The sequence below is a fragment of the Oncorhynchus kisutch genome, linkage group LG29 (assembly GCF_002021735.2).
Source record: "Oncorhynchus kisutch isolate 150728-3 linkage group LG29, Okis_V2, whole genome shotgun sequence".
NCBI classification, from domain to species: Eukaryota; Metazoa; Chordata; class Actinopteri; order Salmoniformes; family Salmonidae; genus Oncorhynchus; species Oncorhynchus kisutch.
This window is the reverse complement of record NC_034202.2, coordinates 6,919,074-6,938,909: the sequence shown is the minus strand read 5'-3', so window position 1 is coordinate 6,938,909 and position 19,836 is coordinate 6,919,074. Positions and strand designations below refer to the sequence as shown.

General features: G+C 40.4%; 2 protein-coding genes across 5 annotated transcripts; one reads left to right on the top strand and one right to left on the bottom strand.

The window, feature by feature from the left end:
* Positions 1 to 2,925: 2,925 nt before the first annotated feature.
* On the top strand, positions 2,926 to 16,689 carry slc31a1 (solute carrier family 31 member 1). Of its 4 annotated transcripts, none has more exons than XM_020465997.2 (6): positions 2,985 to 3,189; positions 4,381 to 4,489; positions 13,195 to 13,321; positions 13,581 to 13,653; positions 13,801 to 13,969; positions 14,427 to 16,683. In XM_020465997.2, exons 3-6 carry the CDS (start codon positions 13,208 to 13,210, stop codon positions 14,626 to 14,628), a joined length of 558 nt encoding a protein of 185 aa, XP_020321586.1. In that variant the 5' UTR covers positions 2,985 to 3,189; positions 4,381 to 4,489; positions 13,195 to 13,207; the 3' UTR covers positions 14,629 to 16,683. The 4 variants fall into 4 exon arrangements, with proteins under 4 accessions (XP_020321584.1, XP_020321586.1, XP_020321583.1 ...); XM_020465996.2 differs by lacking the exons at positions 2,985 to 3,189; positions 4,381 to 4,489 and adding exons at positions 7,228 to 7,391; positions 7,626 to 7,699; XM_020465995.2 differs by lacking the exon at positions 4,381 to 4,489 and having other exon boundaries at positions 2,926 to 3,189.
* cdc26 (cell division cycle 26 homolog) lies at positions 15,458 to 18,418 on the bottom strand. The gene is made up of 3 exons (XM_020465998.2): positions 17,980 to 18,418; positions 17,402 to 17,502; positions 15,458 to 17,234 (listed from the first exon to the last, which is right to left on the bottom strand). Exons 2-3 carry the CDS (start codon positions 17,480 to 17,482, stop codon positions 17,049 to 17,051), a joined length of 267 nt encoding a protein of 88 aa, XP_020321587.1. The 5' UTR covers positions 17,483 to 17,502; positions 17,980 to 18,418; the 3' UTR covers positions 15,458 to 17,048.
* Between the last annotated feature and the right edge of the window lie 1,418 nt (positions 18,419 to 19,836).

Sequence of the window (19,836 nt, the reverse complement as noted above, 5' to 3'; positions counted from 1 at the left end):
TGTAAAAGCCTATTTCACACCATAGCCTCATTTCATTTGAAAAAGCTCAAATGTTTATTTTGGCACAAATTAAAATGTGGTGCTTCATCGCCCATGGATTGATGTTTCACCATTGTCTCAATGAAAATGCCTTGGCTTTCGACTAGCCACGTGACATGCACGTGCAGTTACAAGCCTGGTAGAGTTAGCGGCAGGTGGATTAGCAATATCAACCGTCGTAGTACGAAAGAAGCCTGAGCTGGAATCTGAAGCTGGTTAGCTTTAGAAAACCCTGAGATCTAGCTGAAACCCTAGATCTAGCTTGCTTCGTACCTCTGATTGCTGTGTTCACTGAAATAGAATGGTGAATGCAGTGATAAGGCTGCTTCCTCCAGGCTATTGTTCAGCAGCCCAATACTGGAACGGACCAAAGAAAGCAGAACACCTGCAGCCATGTCTGTGACTTCTTATAGATAAGACAATGTGTTATGTACATCTAGGCAAACTCAATATCTGCCCCTGCTGAGGTTTACATGTCACTGTTGTTCTCAACTATTCAAGTACCCAAATTGTTCCTCCAGAGGTCACTACAACTTGCCTGACGACTCAAACTAAATTCTTCTACTGCTCTGTTTGTTACATATGTCAATGAGACTGACATTATTTAAGTCATTTGTGGTGATGTCAAAAAGGGGGGTGTTGTACAAAACAAAGTAACCAGCGATTGGATCATCTCTAATCAATCAGAGTATCAAAGCCAATGACACATTTTCAAAACTCTGCTTTACCCACATGTGTTCTGGACAAGAACATTGGTTTCAGGGACCAATCAGAACGGTTAGAATGTGTTTGCATTCTTGGGGAGGTACTCCGATCCAGACTCAAACACGGAGAAGAATCTATAATGTCTGTGGTTGTGGCGTAGCGTTTGGCCCAATATGTAGTTCTAACAAAGACAGTACAGGATGAAGACAGGCAGAAATCAAGTACAAATTGAATCAAAGAAACTGCTTCAATAGAAATCTCCAATAATGCTTGTAGGTGATGTCATGGCAGAGTTGGCTAGCTAAGCCACAGAAACGTCATCGGGGTCGATGCATATGCGTTTTGCTGGATGTTTAGCCTGCATTTTTCATACTTGACACACATGTGTTTCGCTTTTCAACTAGCTAAACCCTAGCTAATTGGAGTCTCTGTGTACTTCCATTTGTACCACTGCACGATATTTTGAAGGCTTTATTTTAGGGGCTTAATCTGTGTCTGGGAAACCGGCCCTTAATGAGCAAGTACCCCAGACACCAGTCGTGGGGTCAATATGGCAGGGTAGCCTAGTGGTTAGAGCATTGGACTAGTAACTGAAAGGTTGTAAGTTTAAATCCCCGAGCTGACAAGGTACAAAATCTGTCGTTCTGCCCCTGAACAGGAACGACTGTTCCTAGGCCATCATTGAAAATAAGAATTTGTTCAAGTCAGTTGACTTGCCTAGTAAAATAAAATTAAAAAAAATGCCAAGTGCATTTGACTGCTTGGCATATTGTTTACAACTGACATATAGTAGTCTAATCCTTTTCATATTGTTTAACCAGTAATTTATGTGACCAAATGTACATGTATAGTCTAATCCTTTTCTGTACAGTGAGTGTTTTGTACTTGTGATTTAATCTAATTCTGTTCTTTACATGGTTACTGACAAAAGCTAGATAAAGGTAAACAATTACTGCCGGCTGTAGTGATGCTGAAATGCGATCAATTACCTACAGTAAGAATATTTGTGGACGGTTACAATTCCATGTTGCACAATCACAAATAATAAGGAAAGTACAAGGGCATGAAGTAATGGTAAACAATCCCATATCCTGCAAAAACACCTCTCATCACAAACATACAAAACAACTCGTGTGAATGTTAGAGTTTGGACTGGTATCTAATTTCCTTGTTAAGATATTCATGCCTTGGACATGGTTGTTCATGTTCAGCTTCGTGTAGGAGAAGTGGAATTTCGATGGCATCCACTTCATCGGCAATAACAACGGCGAATTCCATGTCTGACATTTAACGTTTCATAGAAGAAAAAAACAGAAGTTGTCAGATAGCAAACTGTCAGTGCATAAATATGTACCTCCCTGACTTTACTCGTTGATTTACGTCTACAGTCGGTTTATCACGAAAAACGCGCACATTTACTTCTCAATCCCAGGCCTGATCTGTCTGCTTGGTCTGTTTCGCAGGCATTCCCGGAAGTCTCACAATGTTATGTCTCTGGTTTAAGAACGCTTGTTTCATCAAACAGTAGGCCAGCGGTACTAATATTAGTACTTGAAATTATTCTCATCATATATATTTGTTAAAATGAGGTAATTTAAAATGTGGAGTGACGCAGCCTGGTCTCTAGACTAGACGTAACATAGTAAAAGGAAATCCGGATTTGTAAAATAGTATAATATGTTGCGTTTCATAAAACAGATGGTTACGTGAGGAAAAAACTGAGTGGGTGTACAATGCAAACGAATAGCAACCCAACGATTGTAAATTCGTATCTCTTTCTGGACAATTTAAGCTTTTTAGCTAATTAGCAGATTTTCAACCACTTACCTACTTTGCACCTACGTATTATGTTAGCTAACCCTTAACCTAACGTTAGCCAGACAGCTAGAATTTGAAACTTCGACAAATTAATACATGCCATATGAAACGTAACACATCAGACTAAATGGAGTGTCTCAGATTTACATACAGAATAATACGAAATACTCTGAGACCAGGTTGCCATCCAACCCAGCCAGTGAAGAGACCACCACGAAAATACATACATTTTCTGAGAATATCTGTGAATAAAAAATTAAATTCGGTGTTATTTTGAGGGCAACAGTAAATGTAAAATACACACAGGGATGTTATAAGGCGTTATGTAGGCTTACGGGCTGCCATGTGGCGGCGGAAGTGCCTACCCTGAACGGGTCGCCTGATGAGCTACTACATGAAAACATCCGTGCTACGTCAACATTTTCCTGCATTGTCAAATGTCAGGCTTGCTGTGCTTTCGGCGTTTTGCCAGTAGAATAAACGGGAGTCTGAAAGTTCATTTGAAAGCTCATAGTTAATGATTAGGTTGTGAGTTATCTTGGCCCAAGAAAATCACGCTAGAACCACAGCGTTTCTAAACGTACTGTACTGTCGACGTTGCTGCCACCGTGTTATCTATATTGTGAGGTAAGCGTGTGCGTGCTTTCCTAGACTAAGTTAAACTGTATCGTTCTTTTGGACTTGTTTGACCTCTAGCTACTAGATAAGCTAGTTGGCTAGCAAGTACCTCGACTTTCTAGTTCATTAGTTAGCAAATGTCGTTTTTTTGGTATTATGCAACTTGAGCCATCTCATAATTTCAAACAAATGTGCATATGTTCGAGATCCCATTTTTATTTATTTATTTATATATATATATATACTTTTTTTTTAAAGACAACCCCATACAGCTAGTTTTATTATAGCCTTTGACTATAATTATACTATTCAGACGGTCAGTTATTGTCGAGAAACACTTGGCTTTTGTATTTGCTACAGTACACAAAATTCTACTTTGTTGCCAAAGACTCATTGATCTTAGTCTCTCTCCACTACCTCAAGGTTTTACTTTGCTCTTTTGCATCGTACTCTCATATTGCGAAACAAGTAAGCTATCAATATCTATCACATTGTCATGCTCATTAACTTGTCATAAAGCACAAACATGCAATATTCCCTATTCCAATGTCATACCTATTCCACAACTAGAAATTAAGCTACAAATTATGCAAAATAATAGTTTTTTTCAAGCTATTTCAATTGCAGCCTTTTGTGCATTTTTGAGCATTGTGTTGAGCATTGATGATGATGCTGAAACAGAACCAATTGTACCTCAGTCCTTTTATACTCTTTTCACAGCTAATTACAGCTTGGAACACATTACCTGTCACAGTTATCCCCTTTATAACAGATTTTTTTAGAGCCAGAAAGTTCCATGACCTGGTGATCATTATTTATGTCGATCCAAAAGTGCATAAAAAAATGGTAGAGGCTGGTCAACCACAAGAAATGTATGGAACTTTTGTCTCTCAAATGGTCGGTGCTCACTGATCTTATTGTGGGAAGTCTGCTATTGAGTGGCACTCAACAGCCACGGCAAACTCTGCCACAAGACTTGAACCCCAATGCACAAAAATCTATGTGACTTAGATGCTGTTTTAAAGATCTGCTTTACCCATATTTTGGATTTCGCTTTCAGTTCAACTGCTCGGGGAATAACAGGGTCACTCATAGTTAACTGACTTTGTTATATTTTAATTTACTCTCAGATATGTGAATGGGAGGAATGTTTATGAGTGGGTCTGAGTGAAACAGTGCCCAATTGTCTTTATGTATCAGGAGGACAGTGACAGTATCCAATGGGCCAGGCTGTCCTCCAGCTATGCTGCTATAGTTGGCCCTCCTTCCCTTTGGCATCACTCCTACATGACTGAACCTTGTTTGCCTGGTAAGGGTTTTCATTCTCAACAACCGGTTTACTTTACAGACAGACTTATACTTAGGCTAGTTGATGATGGAGGCAGCAGGGACCAAGTGTATTTGAATACAACTTGTCTGACCTCTGCCAAGCTTAACTGACCACCTTAAAAATTGAAGTGGATTGTTAGTAATTGTTTTGATCTTTGTTATTGATTGAAATGGCGTCATAGTTACAGTAGAGAAAATCAATCCCCTCCTGGGTCAAGATGCCTGCAGCCTAAATTCGTTTTTTTTTTCACTTGAAAAGTAATAGCGCCCCTTGTGTCCACTGCCAGTAATACAGTATACCCCGGGATGCTACAGGAACGGTATGCAAATCTGGTGACCGCCCAATCCCTAGTCACATACAACATTCCATGAATGGAAAGCAGTGGATTGATAACACAGACATGACGGGTAAAATAAAACAAGGCTTAAACAACACCTGTAAATCAAAGATGGATTGATGAGAGTGTGATCTGAATCTAATGGAGAAATTCAAGTTTGAAGTTTGAATTGAAAACCTTTTGGTTATTGTACCTCAACAATTGTACCTTGTTTTAAAAGGTGGAAAGTAGGCTAACTTTGCCATTGTACACTCTTAGCTAGCCTGTGTACCCTTTATTGTACTGTATTTGCATCAGGTACTACAGGTCTTGTGCATTCATTAGGAATGTTTTAAAGTCTGGCAATTATGTAGCAAATTAGGTCGGTGGTGTACTTTTAAATGTGAACTGATTAGGCTTAGGTCTATATGATCAGGTGAGGCCAGTTAGGGTCATTGATGGTGATATGGTACAGTATTTATTTAGATAAGACTGATTAATTGCACACTTTCAAATTGCAGGTCAAGGGTTATCTTTACTGTCCACTGAAGTGATTAGTGAGTTAGGCAGACCTTTCCAAATGGCATGTTGCCACATTGACAGACGCAGGCACAGAATGGTTTTGAACATTGTCTTCTCTACTCAGCTTGTCTTTGTTCCATCAAGGTACTGAACTTGAGGATGCAGCTTTTACTAAAGGCAAGAGCTGAAGAAAGTTAATCTCGCTCTCTGAACAAAGCTACAGTACACACACACACACACACACACACACACACACACACACACACACACACACACACACACACACACACACACACACACACACACACACACACACACACACACACACACACACACACACACACACACACACACAAACACACACAAACTGTTGAGTAAATAGTAGGCTTCACTGAGTAATCATCACCTCTGACCTCTAATCACAGTGTTTGAGTTGCACAATCATGGAATGTTTTGTTGGTCAGTGGTTGTTGATGCTATTTTCCGTTCCGTAATGTTGTACATTGTGCTATTTACTGAATATTTCATCATTGCTTCAGTCACTTTAATCGTTGGGGATGATGATTATGAGTACGTTTTATCAGCGCCTTTGGCTTTCATATAATAGGCCTACATCGGCCTTGACTTGACATGCACTTTTACGTCATGTTCCACAAAGCTGGAGGTCGGACTGTTCTATCACAGTCACACTAACTCCTTTTAGACTAAAGGTGCAAGTGCATTACATGTACAGTGCCTTCAGAAACAATTTGGCTGCAGGTAGCCTAGTGGTTAGAGCGTTGGACTAGTAAGCGAAAGGTTGCAAGATCAAATCTCCGAGCTGACAAGGTAAAAATCTGTCATTCTGCCCCTGAACATGGCAGTTAACCCACTGTTCCTAGGGCATCTTTGAAAATAAGAATTTATTCTTAACTGACTTGCCTTGTTAAATAAAGGTCAAATAGAAAAACGTACTTTTCCCACATTTTGTTGTTACATTGCTTAAAGTTGAGGTGTTACTGATCTACACACAATACCCCATATTGTCAGGAGTTCAGGAGTAAAACATTTGGTTAACAAATCACATAAGTTGCATGGACTCATTCGGTGTTCAGTAATAGTGGTTAATGTGGTTTTTGAACGATACCCCATCTGTCTCACATACAATTATCTGTAAGGCCCCGCAATCGACAAGTGAATTTCTAGCACAGATTCAACCACAAAGACCATGGAGGTTTTTCCAATGCCTCGCATTTTTCTTCCACTTTGACATTACAGAGTATTTTATGTAGATCGTTGACCAAAAATTTCTATTAAATACATTTTATTCCCACTTTGTAAAACAACAAAATCAGGAAAAAGTCAAGGGGTGTGTATACTTTCTAAAGGCATTGTATTCTTCCCTGTATCCATTTTCCTTGATCTTTGTCTCCGATTGGTCGCCATAAAGTCTAATGATTAACAATTCCCTGTACATGGACCCAAGCACAGGAAATGGCATCATTAGTTGTGGTCTGTGCATCAGCATTCAGTTTATGATCAATTATTTTGATCAGGAAAGTGTTCTTGTGTTACTGTATCGGCTAGCTTATGTGGGTTTTACCAAACACGGATGAACACTGTTTGGTCCTGACTGTTTGTCTGGTCAAAGGACAGTTTTATGAAGTATAAAAGATTGTCTGAGCAGCAAACAAATAAGTGAGTGGACGTCCCATTATTTCGTCAGCTAATGTTATGTTTTGTCCAGCACTTGTAGGGTATGTTTTGGATGTGTTTAAAGTATTTGCTTTTGAAATGTCTCTTTTCCTCATTTGGGTGGGGGGGGGGTGCAAACCCATGTGATTGGCTGGATCAGAGGAAATGAGAGGCAGATGAACAGTCACATGAGGAGGGCAGTCATGAGAGAGAGCAGCTTATTGCACAACACGCAGTCACTTTCCCAGACTCAAGCAGGAGAGCACACACAGGATCAGACTACACACCTGTACGCATTGATAGGTTGCATGAACACACACATATTGACAAGTATCTTGTCATTGATTTGGCTGTAACAGAGACATTTGGGTAAGTTGTAATGTGGTGAGACATTTGGGTAAGTTTTATAATCTCACCCAATTTTATCTGGAATGAAACTATTTCATATAAATGGCCGAATCAAGAATGTTTAGGCTACCGTTTAATGATATACATGTTCCTTGTTATGAAATGGATTCCAGCTGTTTTACTTCTACAGTCTGACTGTTCTGGGGGGAAAAGCATGGACTCTGTTAATTATATGTTTCCTGTTTTTATGTGTAGGTCAACCCGATTAGGCGAATATATGCGGGGTTTAGGCTTTTGTCCACAGTACTTTGAGAGCAGTCGTTTCTAATGTGAGTCACATCTATATGGTGATCACGTTGTTTTTTTTATTGAAGGGGCTAGATCAGCTTTAATTTTGCAGATAGATACTGGGTTCTATCAATGTCATTTTTGGCATAATTTCCAATCCCCCAAAAATATTTTTTAAACATTTATATATTTTTTATTTATTTTACCTAACCCTCCCCTCCCCCAATTGGAGTAATCCAAGGACAACTATACTTAGGCATCTACTTCCAGCTTATACATACTAAATCCATTTTACGGACACGGTACATTTTTATATTGGTTCACTTAATTATTTTTTCATCCTTCAGCCACCCTCAACCCCTAAAAACGATCCAGTCTTGACTTATTTCTGCTGTGCTGTTTCACATAAGTTCTGAACCTTTATATTCTCAAATTTCCACAGATTCTAAATGAAAGATGAACACCTTTACTAAAAGCACTATTATATTATTGATCGACTAACCATGGCTTTTCAAGTCACCCAGCAGTGCTATTTGCAAAGATAGATTTAAGTAAATGTTGTGATTTTTTTTCTTCTTCAGCCATTCCTGAACCTGCAACCAAAAACAAGCTACATATGGGCAGTACCAAAATAAATGATCTAATGATTCTCTTTGCAGCAAAATCTGCAGAGCTGGGATGGTTGTATCCTCCATATAAACTCAGCAAAAAAGAAATGTCCTCTCACTGTCAACTGCGTTTATTTTCAGCAAACTTCACATGTGTAAATGTTTGTATGAACATAAGATTTAACAACTGAGACATAAACTGAACAAGTTCCACAGACATGTGACTAACAGAAATGGAATAATGTGTCCCTTATTAACAAAGGGAGGGTCAAAATCAAAAGTAACAGTCACTTTCAGGTGTGGCCACCAGCTGCATTAAGTACTGCAGTTCATCTCCTCCTCATGGACCACCAGATTTGCCAGTTCTTGCTGTGAGATGTTACCCGACTCTTCCACCAAGGCACCTGCAAGTTCCCAGACATGCTCAATGGGGTTGAGATCCTGGCTCTTCGCTGGCCATGGCAGAACACTGACATTCCTGTCTTGCAGGAAATCATGCACAGATCGAGCAGTATGGCTGGTGGCATTGTCATGCTGGAGGGTCATGTCAGGATGAGCCTGCAGGAAGGGTGCCACATGAGGAAGGAGGATGTCTTCCCTGTAACGCACAGCATTGAGATTGCCTGCAATGACAAGCCCAGTGCGATGATGCTGCGACACACCGCCCCAGACCATGACGGACCCTCCAACTCAAAATCGATCGCGCTCCAGATTACAGGCCTCGGTGTAACGCTCATTCCTTTGACGATAAACTCAAATCCGACAGTCACCTCTGGTGAGACAAAACTGCGACTTGTCAGTGAAGATAACTTTTTGCCAGTCTTGTCTGGTCTAACGACGGTGGGTTTGTGCCCATAGGCAACGTTGTTGCCGGTGATGTCTGGTGAGGACCTGCCTTACAACAGGCCTACAAACCCTCAATCTAGCCTCTCTCAGCCTATTACGGACAGTCTGAGCACTGATGGAGGGATTGTGCGTGCCTGGTGTAACTCGGGCAGTTATTGTTGCCATCCTGTACCTGTCCCGCAGGTGTGATGTTCAGATGTACCGATCCTGTGCAGGTGTTGTTACATGTGGTCTGCCACATCTGCAGTCCTCATGCCTCCGGCATGTTCACGCAAAAGAGCAGGGACCCTGGGCATCTTTCTTTTGGTGTTTTTCCAGAGTCAGTTGAAAGGCCTCTTTAGGGTCCTAGGTTTTCATAACTGTGACCTTAATTGCCTAGGAGTGGGAGGTGCACAACTGAGCACGAGGACAAGTACATTAGTGTCTAGTTTGAGAAGCAGAGTTGCAAAGAAAAAGCCATATCTCAGACTGGCCAATAAAAAGAAAAGATTAAGATGGGCAAAAAACACACACTGGACAGAGGAATTCTGCCTAGAAGGCCAGCATCCCAGAGTTGCCTATTCACTGTTGACGTTGAGACTGGTGTTTTGCGGGTACTATTTAATGAAGCTTCCAGTTGAGGACTTGTGAGGCGTCTGTTTCTCAAATTAGACACTGTAATGTACTTGTCCTCTTGCTCAATTGTGCACCGGGGTCTCCCACTCCTCTTTCTATTCTGGTTAAAGAAAGTTTGCCCTGTTCTGTGAAGGGAGTAGTACACCGCGTTGTACAAGATCTTCAGTTTCTTGGCAATTTCTCGCATGGAATAGCCTTCATTTCTCAGAACAAGAATAGACTGATGAGTTTCAGAAGAAATTCCTTTGTTTCTGGCCATTTTGAGCCTGTAATCGAACCCACAAATGCTGATGCTCCAGATACTCAACTAGTCTAAAGAAGGCCAGTTTTATTGCTTCTTTAATTAGCACAACAGTTTTCAGCTGTGCTAACATAATTGCAAAAGGGTTTTCTAATGATCAATTAGCCTTTTAAAATGATCAACTTGGATAAGCTAACACAATGTGCCATTGGAACACAGGAGTGATGGTTACTGATAATGGGCCTCTGTACGCCTATGTAGATATTCCATAAAAAATCAGCCGTTCCCAGTTACAATAGTAATTTACAACATTAATATTGTCTATACTGTATTTCTGATCAATTTCATGTTATTTTAATGGACAAAAAAAATGCTTTTCTTTCAAAATCAAAAGTATTTCTAAATGACCCCCAAACTTTTGAACGGTAGTGTATGTAAATAAGGTATTTCTGTTTTTTAAAATAAATTTGCAAACATTTCTGCAAACATTTTTACGCTTTGTCATTATGGGGTATTATGTGTAGATTGCTGAGAATCTTTTTTAAATTTTTTAAATAAATTTTAACGTAACGTAACAAAATGTGGAAAAGTCAGGGGGTCTGAATACTTTCCGAAGGCCCTGTATGTTTGTGTAATGGCTAACTTCTCGCTGTGGTAGTAACTGAGTCTAGCAGAGCAGAACAATATGAGGCAACAGATGTTTTGACTGGAAACCAGCAGTTTAAAAGATGTGGTTTTTGTCTTCATTTAGATTCTCGATGTCTGTTTTTCCTTGTCCGCTGATGTCATTGGTTTCCCCCTCTGGGTGTTCCAGACCTTTTTCATATATCTTGTGTTTCTCTAATTGACATTGTCCATTTTAAGTGGGCATTTATTGTGTTATAAAAGCAGTTTTTACGGATGTGGCCTTGGGTTGTTTAGACATTAGATTAGTAAGGGTCCTGATGGTGCTCTCGACTCAAGTGGCTAATTCTTCCTCTTCGAATGATTGCTCTCTTTCTTAAGTAGGGAGTGAAGGTGATTTTCAAGGTGACCTGTCTACTAGATTTAGATGTAACCTGAAGCCGTGTATGAAATAGCCTTGGCACACACTGGTCCGAACTGGCTTCACAGTTCTATCTGTAGCCTAATGCGTGTCTGTTTTTTCCTCAATTTAGGCTTCAGATCCAACAAACGCAACTATAATTAGCCTAACTATTGTAATTGCATTATCAATAACTCGATTACAAAATGGCAACGCTGTAATCGTCCTCTTGACCTATAAACGTTTATGGTCTGGGTACTGTGCTTCCTTTTGCACGTACTTGATGTCCAAGAAAACTGTTTCAATCAGCGTTTACAATAGACCCCGGCCACCAGTGGGTTCAGTACAGTAGGTTGAGGTTCATGGTTAAAACACCTCTCAGCTGAGTCACGCCATCACCGTCTCTCCATAGCAATAACACTGGGTACGTTGGAGTCTTTGACTGACTCGTTTTAATTATGGGCCTAACTTGTTAATCGGTGCTAACCAAGGAGCATTAGAGAGGATCTGGGGCTTGTCCTCAGGCTAGTGGCATGGTGCCAAGCCAAGAACCAGGCTACTCCAATTCTGAGTGATTACCCACTTCATCCCTCTTTAAGCTCACAGAGTCAAACACGGACCGGTGTCCTTACAAATCTGGAAAATTTGGTTTGAGAGGACCTAAATTCGACGTGCAGGCCTACACCTGCACACTATGCATTTTTCTTGGACAATAATAAGCATGAGTCCTACACTGTGCTGATAAGGGTGGGGCAGTGTTCCCTCTAAGCTGTGTGTGTGTTTGGGTGCTGCGCAGCTCCCCGGGACTGCTGTGCAGAGGAAATATCAGCCCACAGAGAGAAGCACGAGATTGAACTTGACTTGAAATAAGGGCTGTGTTTCCTGTAGGCTTACCCTGGCATGATGTTTTGATAACATGTAAATCTCCCTTGGACATGGTGGACTTTTATCAATATATTCGTCTATATTTACTTCCGAAAATGCTAATTGGCATCAAAGTAGACATCATTACAAGACTACAAATCCCTACAAGCTCCTGCATGTCATCTCTAGCTGACACCTTTGCTAACAGGTATTGTGTCAATTTAAAACGTACACAAGACAGTTCACAGAATTGTACTGTTAAAGAAATGTAGCCAATTTATTAATTACAAAATGTAGCTAACTTTACATAGTTAATCCAGAGATTCTTACCTTTGCCTCAAATCAGGCTGTCGCATCCAGATCATGGCATTTGTAGTTCTTTATTATAGCCACATTAGCAGCTTATTAGCATTTCAATTTTGGGGGATAAATACAGGGAACTATGTTGATATAAATCACCTTGTCCTAGAGAGATTTACATGGTTATCAAAACATCACGCTAGGGTAAACCTACACGAAACGCAGCCCTTATTTTAAGTGTTTCTAAAAATCCCCTATAGGAAAAATGAATGTTGGAAAAAAGATTAGACCCATTTCCTTATTTGACTGCATGGTTTTATGGGTATTATGACTTCTGCTCTGGTACTCTATAGGCAGCAGGTAGCATAATTTGTCTGATTCTCTGTAATAATGGAATGGGCATAATAATGCATTTTATTTTGTAAAGTGCTTTCTTGTGTCAAACAACACATTTTCAGTCACCTCCTTGTCTATTGGACAAGTGGATAAACAGGTTAATGTCAAGCCTTGCATGTTTTTTTTTACATACATCTCAAGGAATATAGGCTTACATTGAACACACATTGGCTGCTACTGTAGGCTGGATGATAGAACAGCTATTTCCATGTTAAAATGTTATGGGATGCATTTTCTCCATTATTTTGATGGTAGGCCACTCTGGTAGGTCTACATTATGATCAAATAGCCACAGTAGCCTACTTGGCCACTTGTTAAAACTGTAACTTAAAGCAGGTACAGCCTCCGTGTTCACAGTATACGTGTGATGGAAGTTGCACAGAATTTTCACTACGTTCAAGTTTGGGCTCAGCAGACCTTAAATATGCTCAGTGCCTAATTTATTTTTAGTGAACATTTTGGGGTGGGGTTTGTTTGTTTATTTTTGGCTTGATGTCTTTTTCCGTCTTGGCTTCACAATAATTTTCTGAACACCTTTGGCACTGCCAAATACCTACCACAAAAGCCACCTAACGTGGACAAATAATTGTGTGTGTGTGTGACTGATGTGTATTTTGTCTCTGTATTTCCTGGTTCTTGCAGTCCTACAGTACAGATGAACATGGACATGCACCATGATCACCACGACCACGGCACCATGGCTCCTCCCACGGGGACAGACTCCCATGGGGATGGAGCAGTACACAGTGCAGGAGGAATGATGATGATGGTGAGTGGGCCTGGCACTCAAAATATATATCACACACTAATTTCTCTCTGTTACAGTGTGGGATTTACTTAGGCTTGGCACCCTGTCACTGCACTTTCCACCACCAAAGTTGCTAATCTGATTTAAGATGAATGGTTTTAAACTCTCTTAATTCAAACGGCCTGCTTGACATTTCTCTCTGCTGTGTGTGAGCTGAATCACTAAACCCCTTGGCTCTGTAGGTGTGTGACACAATTTGTTTTCTATTCCTCTTCTGAAGCAAATGACCTTCTACTTTGGCTACACAAACGTGGAGCTGCTGTTTGCCGGTCTTGTCATCAACACACCTGGAGGTAAGAGTGTGTGTGTTTTCCAGGATGCATTTGTTGACTTGAAATGTAGTGCAAAAAGTATTTTATGGCCATTACCGGTTCATTATTATCCCCAAAAATAAGTTTATATCTAACCAACATTAACATCTCAATCATGTCTCCTCTCAGAGATGGCAGGGGCCTGCATTGGTTGTTTCCTGCTGGCTGTGCTCTACGAGGGGCTGAAGATCGGCAGGGAGTTCCTGTTGAGGAGGAACCAGGTCAACGTGCGCTATAACTCCATGCCTGTCCCAGGAGCAGACGGTACCATGCTCATGGAGACCCACAAGACTGTAGGGTGAGTGAGACCAAATATGCAACAGGCCTCCTCACTAAACGGACACACAGTATTGCAGTGAAGTGTTCCGATTTATACCCCAAATGTGAGACTTCTAGACGTGGCAGCCAAAAAGGGCTACTGGCTCCACGTTAACTTTTAGTAGGACATTTTGAAGCTTATTTGTCCCATTTCACACATGTACACGTGTGTATTAATACGCATGTGTGAATTGTAAATGTGTTTTTTTTTGCATATCCCAACTCTCCCTGAGACACACTTGTAGACTGGCTCAATGCTCGAACCACTAGGCTACCTGCTGCCCTGCCTTACTGTTTGTGGGGAACGTTGTAGCCATAACAGGAATTTAAAAATGCCTAAGTAGCCACTAACACCCGACTTGCAGAGTGCTGTGAATGAATTGATTGAAAACATGACTCTCTTAATATTCCTGTTAACTTCTCTCTCTCCCCTGCAGCCAGCGGATGCTGAGTCTGTCCCACTTGCTGCAGACGGTGTTACACATCATCCAGGTGATGGTCAGCTACTTCCTTATGTTGGTCTTCATGACCTACAACGCTTACCTGTGTATCGCCGTGGCAGCGGGGGCCGGGGTGGGATACTTCTTATTCAGCTGGAAAAAGGCTGTGGTTGTTGACATTACCGAACACTGTCACTGACACCCCCATCTGGTCTATTCATCCTACCACACACGTAAAACACACACACAGGCATTCTCCTTTCAATCCCCATCATCATGCATCGTTTTTTTGTTTGTTGCATGTATCACATTTGGACAGTTCACTTTGTCACACTAAAGCTTGATGGTAAATCTGAATTATGACCATGAGCTTTTACATTTGTGACCGTCTGTCCTATTGGTAGCGCTAAGACTACCCATGTCACCGTAACGCAATGTTTGTAATTCCACATTCTTACGCCTCCTGTCTCAATCTCCACGTCTCTGTCAAAAGAGCTGAACGTTCACTCTTCCCCCAGTCGTGCCATTCTCAATCAGTATTCACTCTTCCCCCAGTCGTGCCATTCTCAATCAGTATTCACTCTTCCCCCAGTCGTGCCATTCTCAATCAGTATTTTTATCATTTGCGACATTTACAACCACTTTCTCCTTGAAGAACAGTGTGCTGGTACAAGCAGGGAGTAGTTATATGAATAGGGCCTATAGTATCTCCTGACCAGGGAACAATGCTGGGCCCTAGTTGAAGCATTCTGAAGCCAAGTCCTCTGCATTTCATCTGACTGTCCGATGGGGGTCATACATAATCAGTGTCTCACATCGGGTGTCAAAGGTCATACTTGAGATTGGCTGTATAACTGAGCCTTAGTAAACCCTTTGCCTTAAAGGAGGAAAACATGTGACAGCCTAGGCCAACTGTAGACAGGACCCATAGTCTACTGATAAGTGTTTTAAAGAAGTTTGTCCCGTGATCATTGTCATATAATCACGTGATTATATGACAACCCTTAAAACCATCATGATACACACTGCTATGCAATGTTCAATTTTGGATTATTAATTTAAAAAACTCAGTATTTACAAATAACTCTTCACTTAAGAGTAGGCTTGATCTAACCCATAAATGTACAATAACAATTGGCTCTTGCACATTAAGAAGCCAATGTAAATAGAAATATATGTACAAGTCAAACAAACCTACTGCTAGTATCACCTACTGCTAGTATCACCTACTGCTAGTATCACCTACTGCTAGTATCACCTCCAACGAAGATTATTTTACATCTAAATTAAAGTGTCTGCCTTTCTAAATCTTCACTATCATAAATTGTTGCTGGCCAAATCTTTAATTTGCTTGTTTCAAGAAACGAATTAATGTTGAACAGATTACTGGGTCTAATCTGAGTACATAAGGAGGTCCCTAAAAACCTCAACCTAAAAAGGGTTAACTTTATCACTTCATGAAGTGGGATTCCCCACTATAATTTGGGAGTAACTTTTGGTGTGTTTATTCAATAGGCTTAAAGTCGCACATGTCAACACAACATGGATACTAGTGTCCTTATTGGAGCAAGTGCTCAGGTCCCAAGGACAAGCAGATAACTCTGGGAAAGTAAGAGGCTGGATCCAGTGCTTTCTCAGACTGGCCTAGTAACACATGATTTCTGCACTACTCTGTGACCCATCGGTGCTTAGGCCACACACTACAGACAGAAGGGTGATTTCTATGAAGTAGAACCTAAAAGAGAAAATATTTCCCTTTTAGGTATGTCTTTTTAGTTTGTTAATGGTTTACTTTTTTTTAGATAAATGACTGTAGTAAATGTTTATCAGTTGCCTGAGTGACATTGTGTTGTGCCTGGCTTGGGGATCAAATTCCTAGTTGCTATAACTGGATTTAACAGCCACGTGTTCTCATTACATTACAATAAAGCCAGGGACATTAGTATATACTTGAACATAACTGTTTCTGCTTTACCATGTGGGATCAATGTATAAAGAGGATATATTAGTCTACTGTACAAATGGAGTGTTGAAGTAAATTGGCCAAAAACAAGTGGGAATCTGACCACCACTCCAGCCCAGCATCGGTGTGAACATGTCTGTATAGTTCTACATATTTATAGTGTTGTAATCTTTTTAGAGAAAACAAGTAATAAATTGTATCATTCAAGAAGTGTATTTGTTAGATTCTGTTGCAGCCTCCTGTCCTTGACATAATGCAGCATCGAAGGCAAATAAAAGGACAAGCAAACCATTGTAAGTAATGACTGATTTAGTTCAAGTCCATTCAGTTAATCCATCTTTCCACAGATGCTACCAAGTATGGATGTTTGTAATAAAGGAGGGAAACCACTGTACATGACCCCTCTCATCAAACATTACATTGTACAAAAGGCCACCCTTTGCATCGCAAGTCCTAACTTTTCAGGTAAATGCAGCAACATTACTTTAGACTTATGAATGCAATATGATCCTCAAAGTACACTTTTTTTTGTAGGGATACACTTCTCAGGTAAACAAATACCCCTGACCATTTCAAGAGCACAGTCACGGTGCCAACCACACACACCAATGCTGGAGGGGCCAACCATTTTAGCGGTCTCTGTGTCCGTTAGGAACCTAAAATTGCAGGTTTCCAAAGAGCGATGGCAAGGTGTTGGGTTTAGGATGGGGCTTGTAGCCTATTCTCTCATTGATCATCTGTTCCCGTGTCTTCCCATCCCCTGTTCCACTACCGGCCCCCACCATGTCACTCGACATCGCCACGCCAACAACATCCACTTCATCTCGCTGTTTCTTCCGACTCTGAAAGAGGAAACCAGTGTGGGTGGTAGTTAGACACATGAAAGTTCTACTAATCATCAAGCTTTTCTTGCAAAGATAATAGGGACTGCATTGTTCATACACTAACAAGATAGTATTTTATACCTGCAAATACCAAAGAGATTATTCATGATGTTGCGGCTACTCACCTCAAGCTCTTTCTTGACACTCTCAAACTCCTCGGTGTCATCCAACTTCAGCTCCAGACGGGTGGGCTTTCTGCGCAGCATCTTCTACCCACTAACGTTAGCTGGGAAGCAGATGTGCCGTATCAATGACTACTTATTCACACAAGTGCCATAGGAATCTGTTGTACTATTATAGTTGGCTAAAGATAAAGGTGATAAGTCAAGTGCTGAGTGCAATAGGTAACGTTAGCATTAAATCACTTATAGTACTGTATATGAAATGACAATGAGTAATTGTTAACTCTGCATGGTTGAAAAAGGACACGTAAGTATGAATGTCACTGTTAGTCTAGACCTGTCGATTACGAAGCCTGTGACAAATAACATTTGATTTGATTTAGGCTGCCAAATAAATTAAATTGCGCCCATATCTCTGCAACGTCCTACTCCTAGCTAGCTAAACAGCAAGCTGGCTAACTAGAGCTAAGACTGCAGTGACGGACCAAATTTGTCAAAGGAGACCAAAATAGCGAGTTTCCCACGTAAATAGTTTGTCTCTGAGACCCAATGAAACAGGCAAATCGTTCATATTTACTTACATTTTGTTGTTGTTTATTTGGATAGTAGCTAGCCACGCTCTGTAGATTCCGCCATAAATTGACAAAGTGCTTCTGGGTAAAGTAGTTTTTCAGCAGTGCTTTGCTTCGGCGTGTTTGACCCTTGATTAGTCAGTCGGCTTGTTCGACATAGAGAACGCCATCTTGTGTTCCTAAAACCCAGAAATGAGTTACCTCTGGTTCGTTCAGCCATTCATATGGCGAAAATGAATAGGAAAGAATTGGGTTTTGGGATAAATGCCGAAAATAATGTCTGCGGTTAACACAGGCTTAATATCAGTCAGTTAACATGACCTTTTATGAATTCTTTCCCCATACATTTTTGTCATTTGAATGGCTGAACGAACCATATGTAACTAATTTTCGGATTTTCGGATTACAAACTGGCGAGCTCTATTGCAGCCGACTTTAAAGGTGTGTCAAGACTGACTGGTTTACAAATCACCTTATAACCAGTGGTGTGAAGTACTTAATTAGTACTTTACTATTCATATTTTTGACAACTGTGACTTTTACTTCACTACATGCCTAAAGGAAATAATGTACTTTTTACTCCATACATTTTCCCTGACACCCAAAAGTACTAGTTACATGTTGAATGCTTAGCAGGACAGGAAGATGGTCCAATTCACGCTGTTCTCAAGAGAACATCTCTGGCACCTCTACTGCCTCTGATCTGATGGACTCACTAAACACAAATGCTTTGTGTTGAAGTATGCCTCTGGCTATCCATAAATTTAAAAAACAAGAACATTGTGCCGTCTGGTTTCCTTAATATAAGGAATTTGAAATTATTTATACTTTTACTTTCAATTTTTAAGTATATTTAAAACCAAAAACGTTTAGACCTTCACCCAAGTAGTATTTAAGTGGATGACTTTTACTTGAGTCATTTTCTATTAAGGTATCTTTACTTTTCCTCAAGTATGACAATTGAGTACTTTTTCCACCACTGCTTATAAACTACTCAATGGGCGTGTGAAAGTAGATGACTGTAGACAGAAGTATATGAATGAACCAACTGCAAGTCTGACAACTTCACCTGTTTCTAGGAAACGTGACAATGGCAGACATGGCATTTGCCTTTGTTATTGCCGATGAAGTGGATGCTGTCAAAATTCCACTTCTCCTACACAAGGCTTAACATAATCAACATGAATGAATGAATGAATATCCTGATAAAGAAATTAGATTCCAGCCCAAGCTCTTTCTAACATTTACAAGACCAGGTAGTGAGTGCATAGGCTACTAGAATGAGAGGTGTTTTTGCAGCATATAGGATATGCTCTGTTGTTTGCCATTACTTCATGCCCTTGTACCTTTCTCATTATTTGTGATTGTGCAACATCAAGATTCTTACTGTATGGTAATTGTTGCATGTCAGCATCACTACAGCATGCAGTGTATTTCTTTAATACTCAACCTTTATGTTGTTTTTGTCAGTAAGCGTGTAAAGAACAGAATTTGATTCAATCACATGAAAGACAAAACACTCACTGTAGAGAAAAGTATTAGACTATTAATGTACAACAGTTCACATACTGGGTAAACAATACGAATACGATCAGTTCATATAAGTTACTGAGTAAACAAATGCCAAGCAGTCAAATGCACTTGGTATTGACCCCACGACTGTTGTCTGGGGTTCTTGCTCATTTAGGGCCGGTTTCACAGATTGCCAGTGTAGAAATGTTTGACAATAACCCATGTGTAGCCTACAATATATATTCAATTTTATTCACACTTAATAGACAATCAACCACTTAGAATTTGTTTGGTGACAACAATATTACAGACGACAATTGTAGGCTGTAACATTGGACACAACATTACAGTAAC

Bases quoted from the DNA above. Each gene is read 5' to 3' on its own strand.
- slc31a1 (XM_020465994.2), top strand. From the start codon at position 13,208: ATGAACATGGACATGCACCATGATCACCACGACCACGGCACCATGGCT. The intron at 13,322-13,580 runs GTGAGTGGGCCT...CCTCTTCTGAAG, and splicing joins CAGGAGGAATGATGATGATG to CAAATGACCTTCTACTTTGG. The intron at 13,654-13,800 runs GTAAGAGTGTGT...GTCTCCTCTCAG, and splicing joins TGTCATCAACACACCTGGAG to AGATGGCAGGGGCCTGCATT.
- cdc26 (XM_020465998.2), bottom strand. From the start codon at position 17,482: ATGCTGCGCAGAAAGCCCACCCGTCTGGAGCTGAAGTTGGATGACACC. The intron at 17,235-17,401 runs GTGAGTAGCCGC...TTCCTCTTTCAG, and splicing joins GTGTCAAGAAAGAGCTTGAG to AGTCGGAAGAAACAGCGAGA.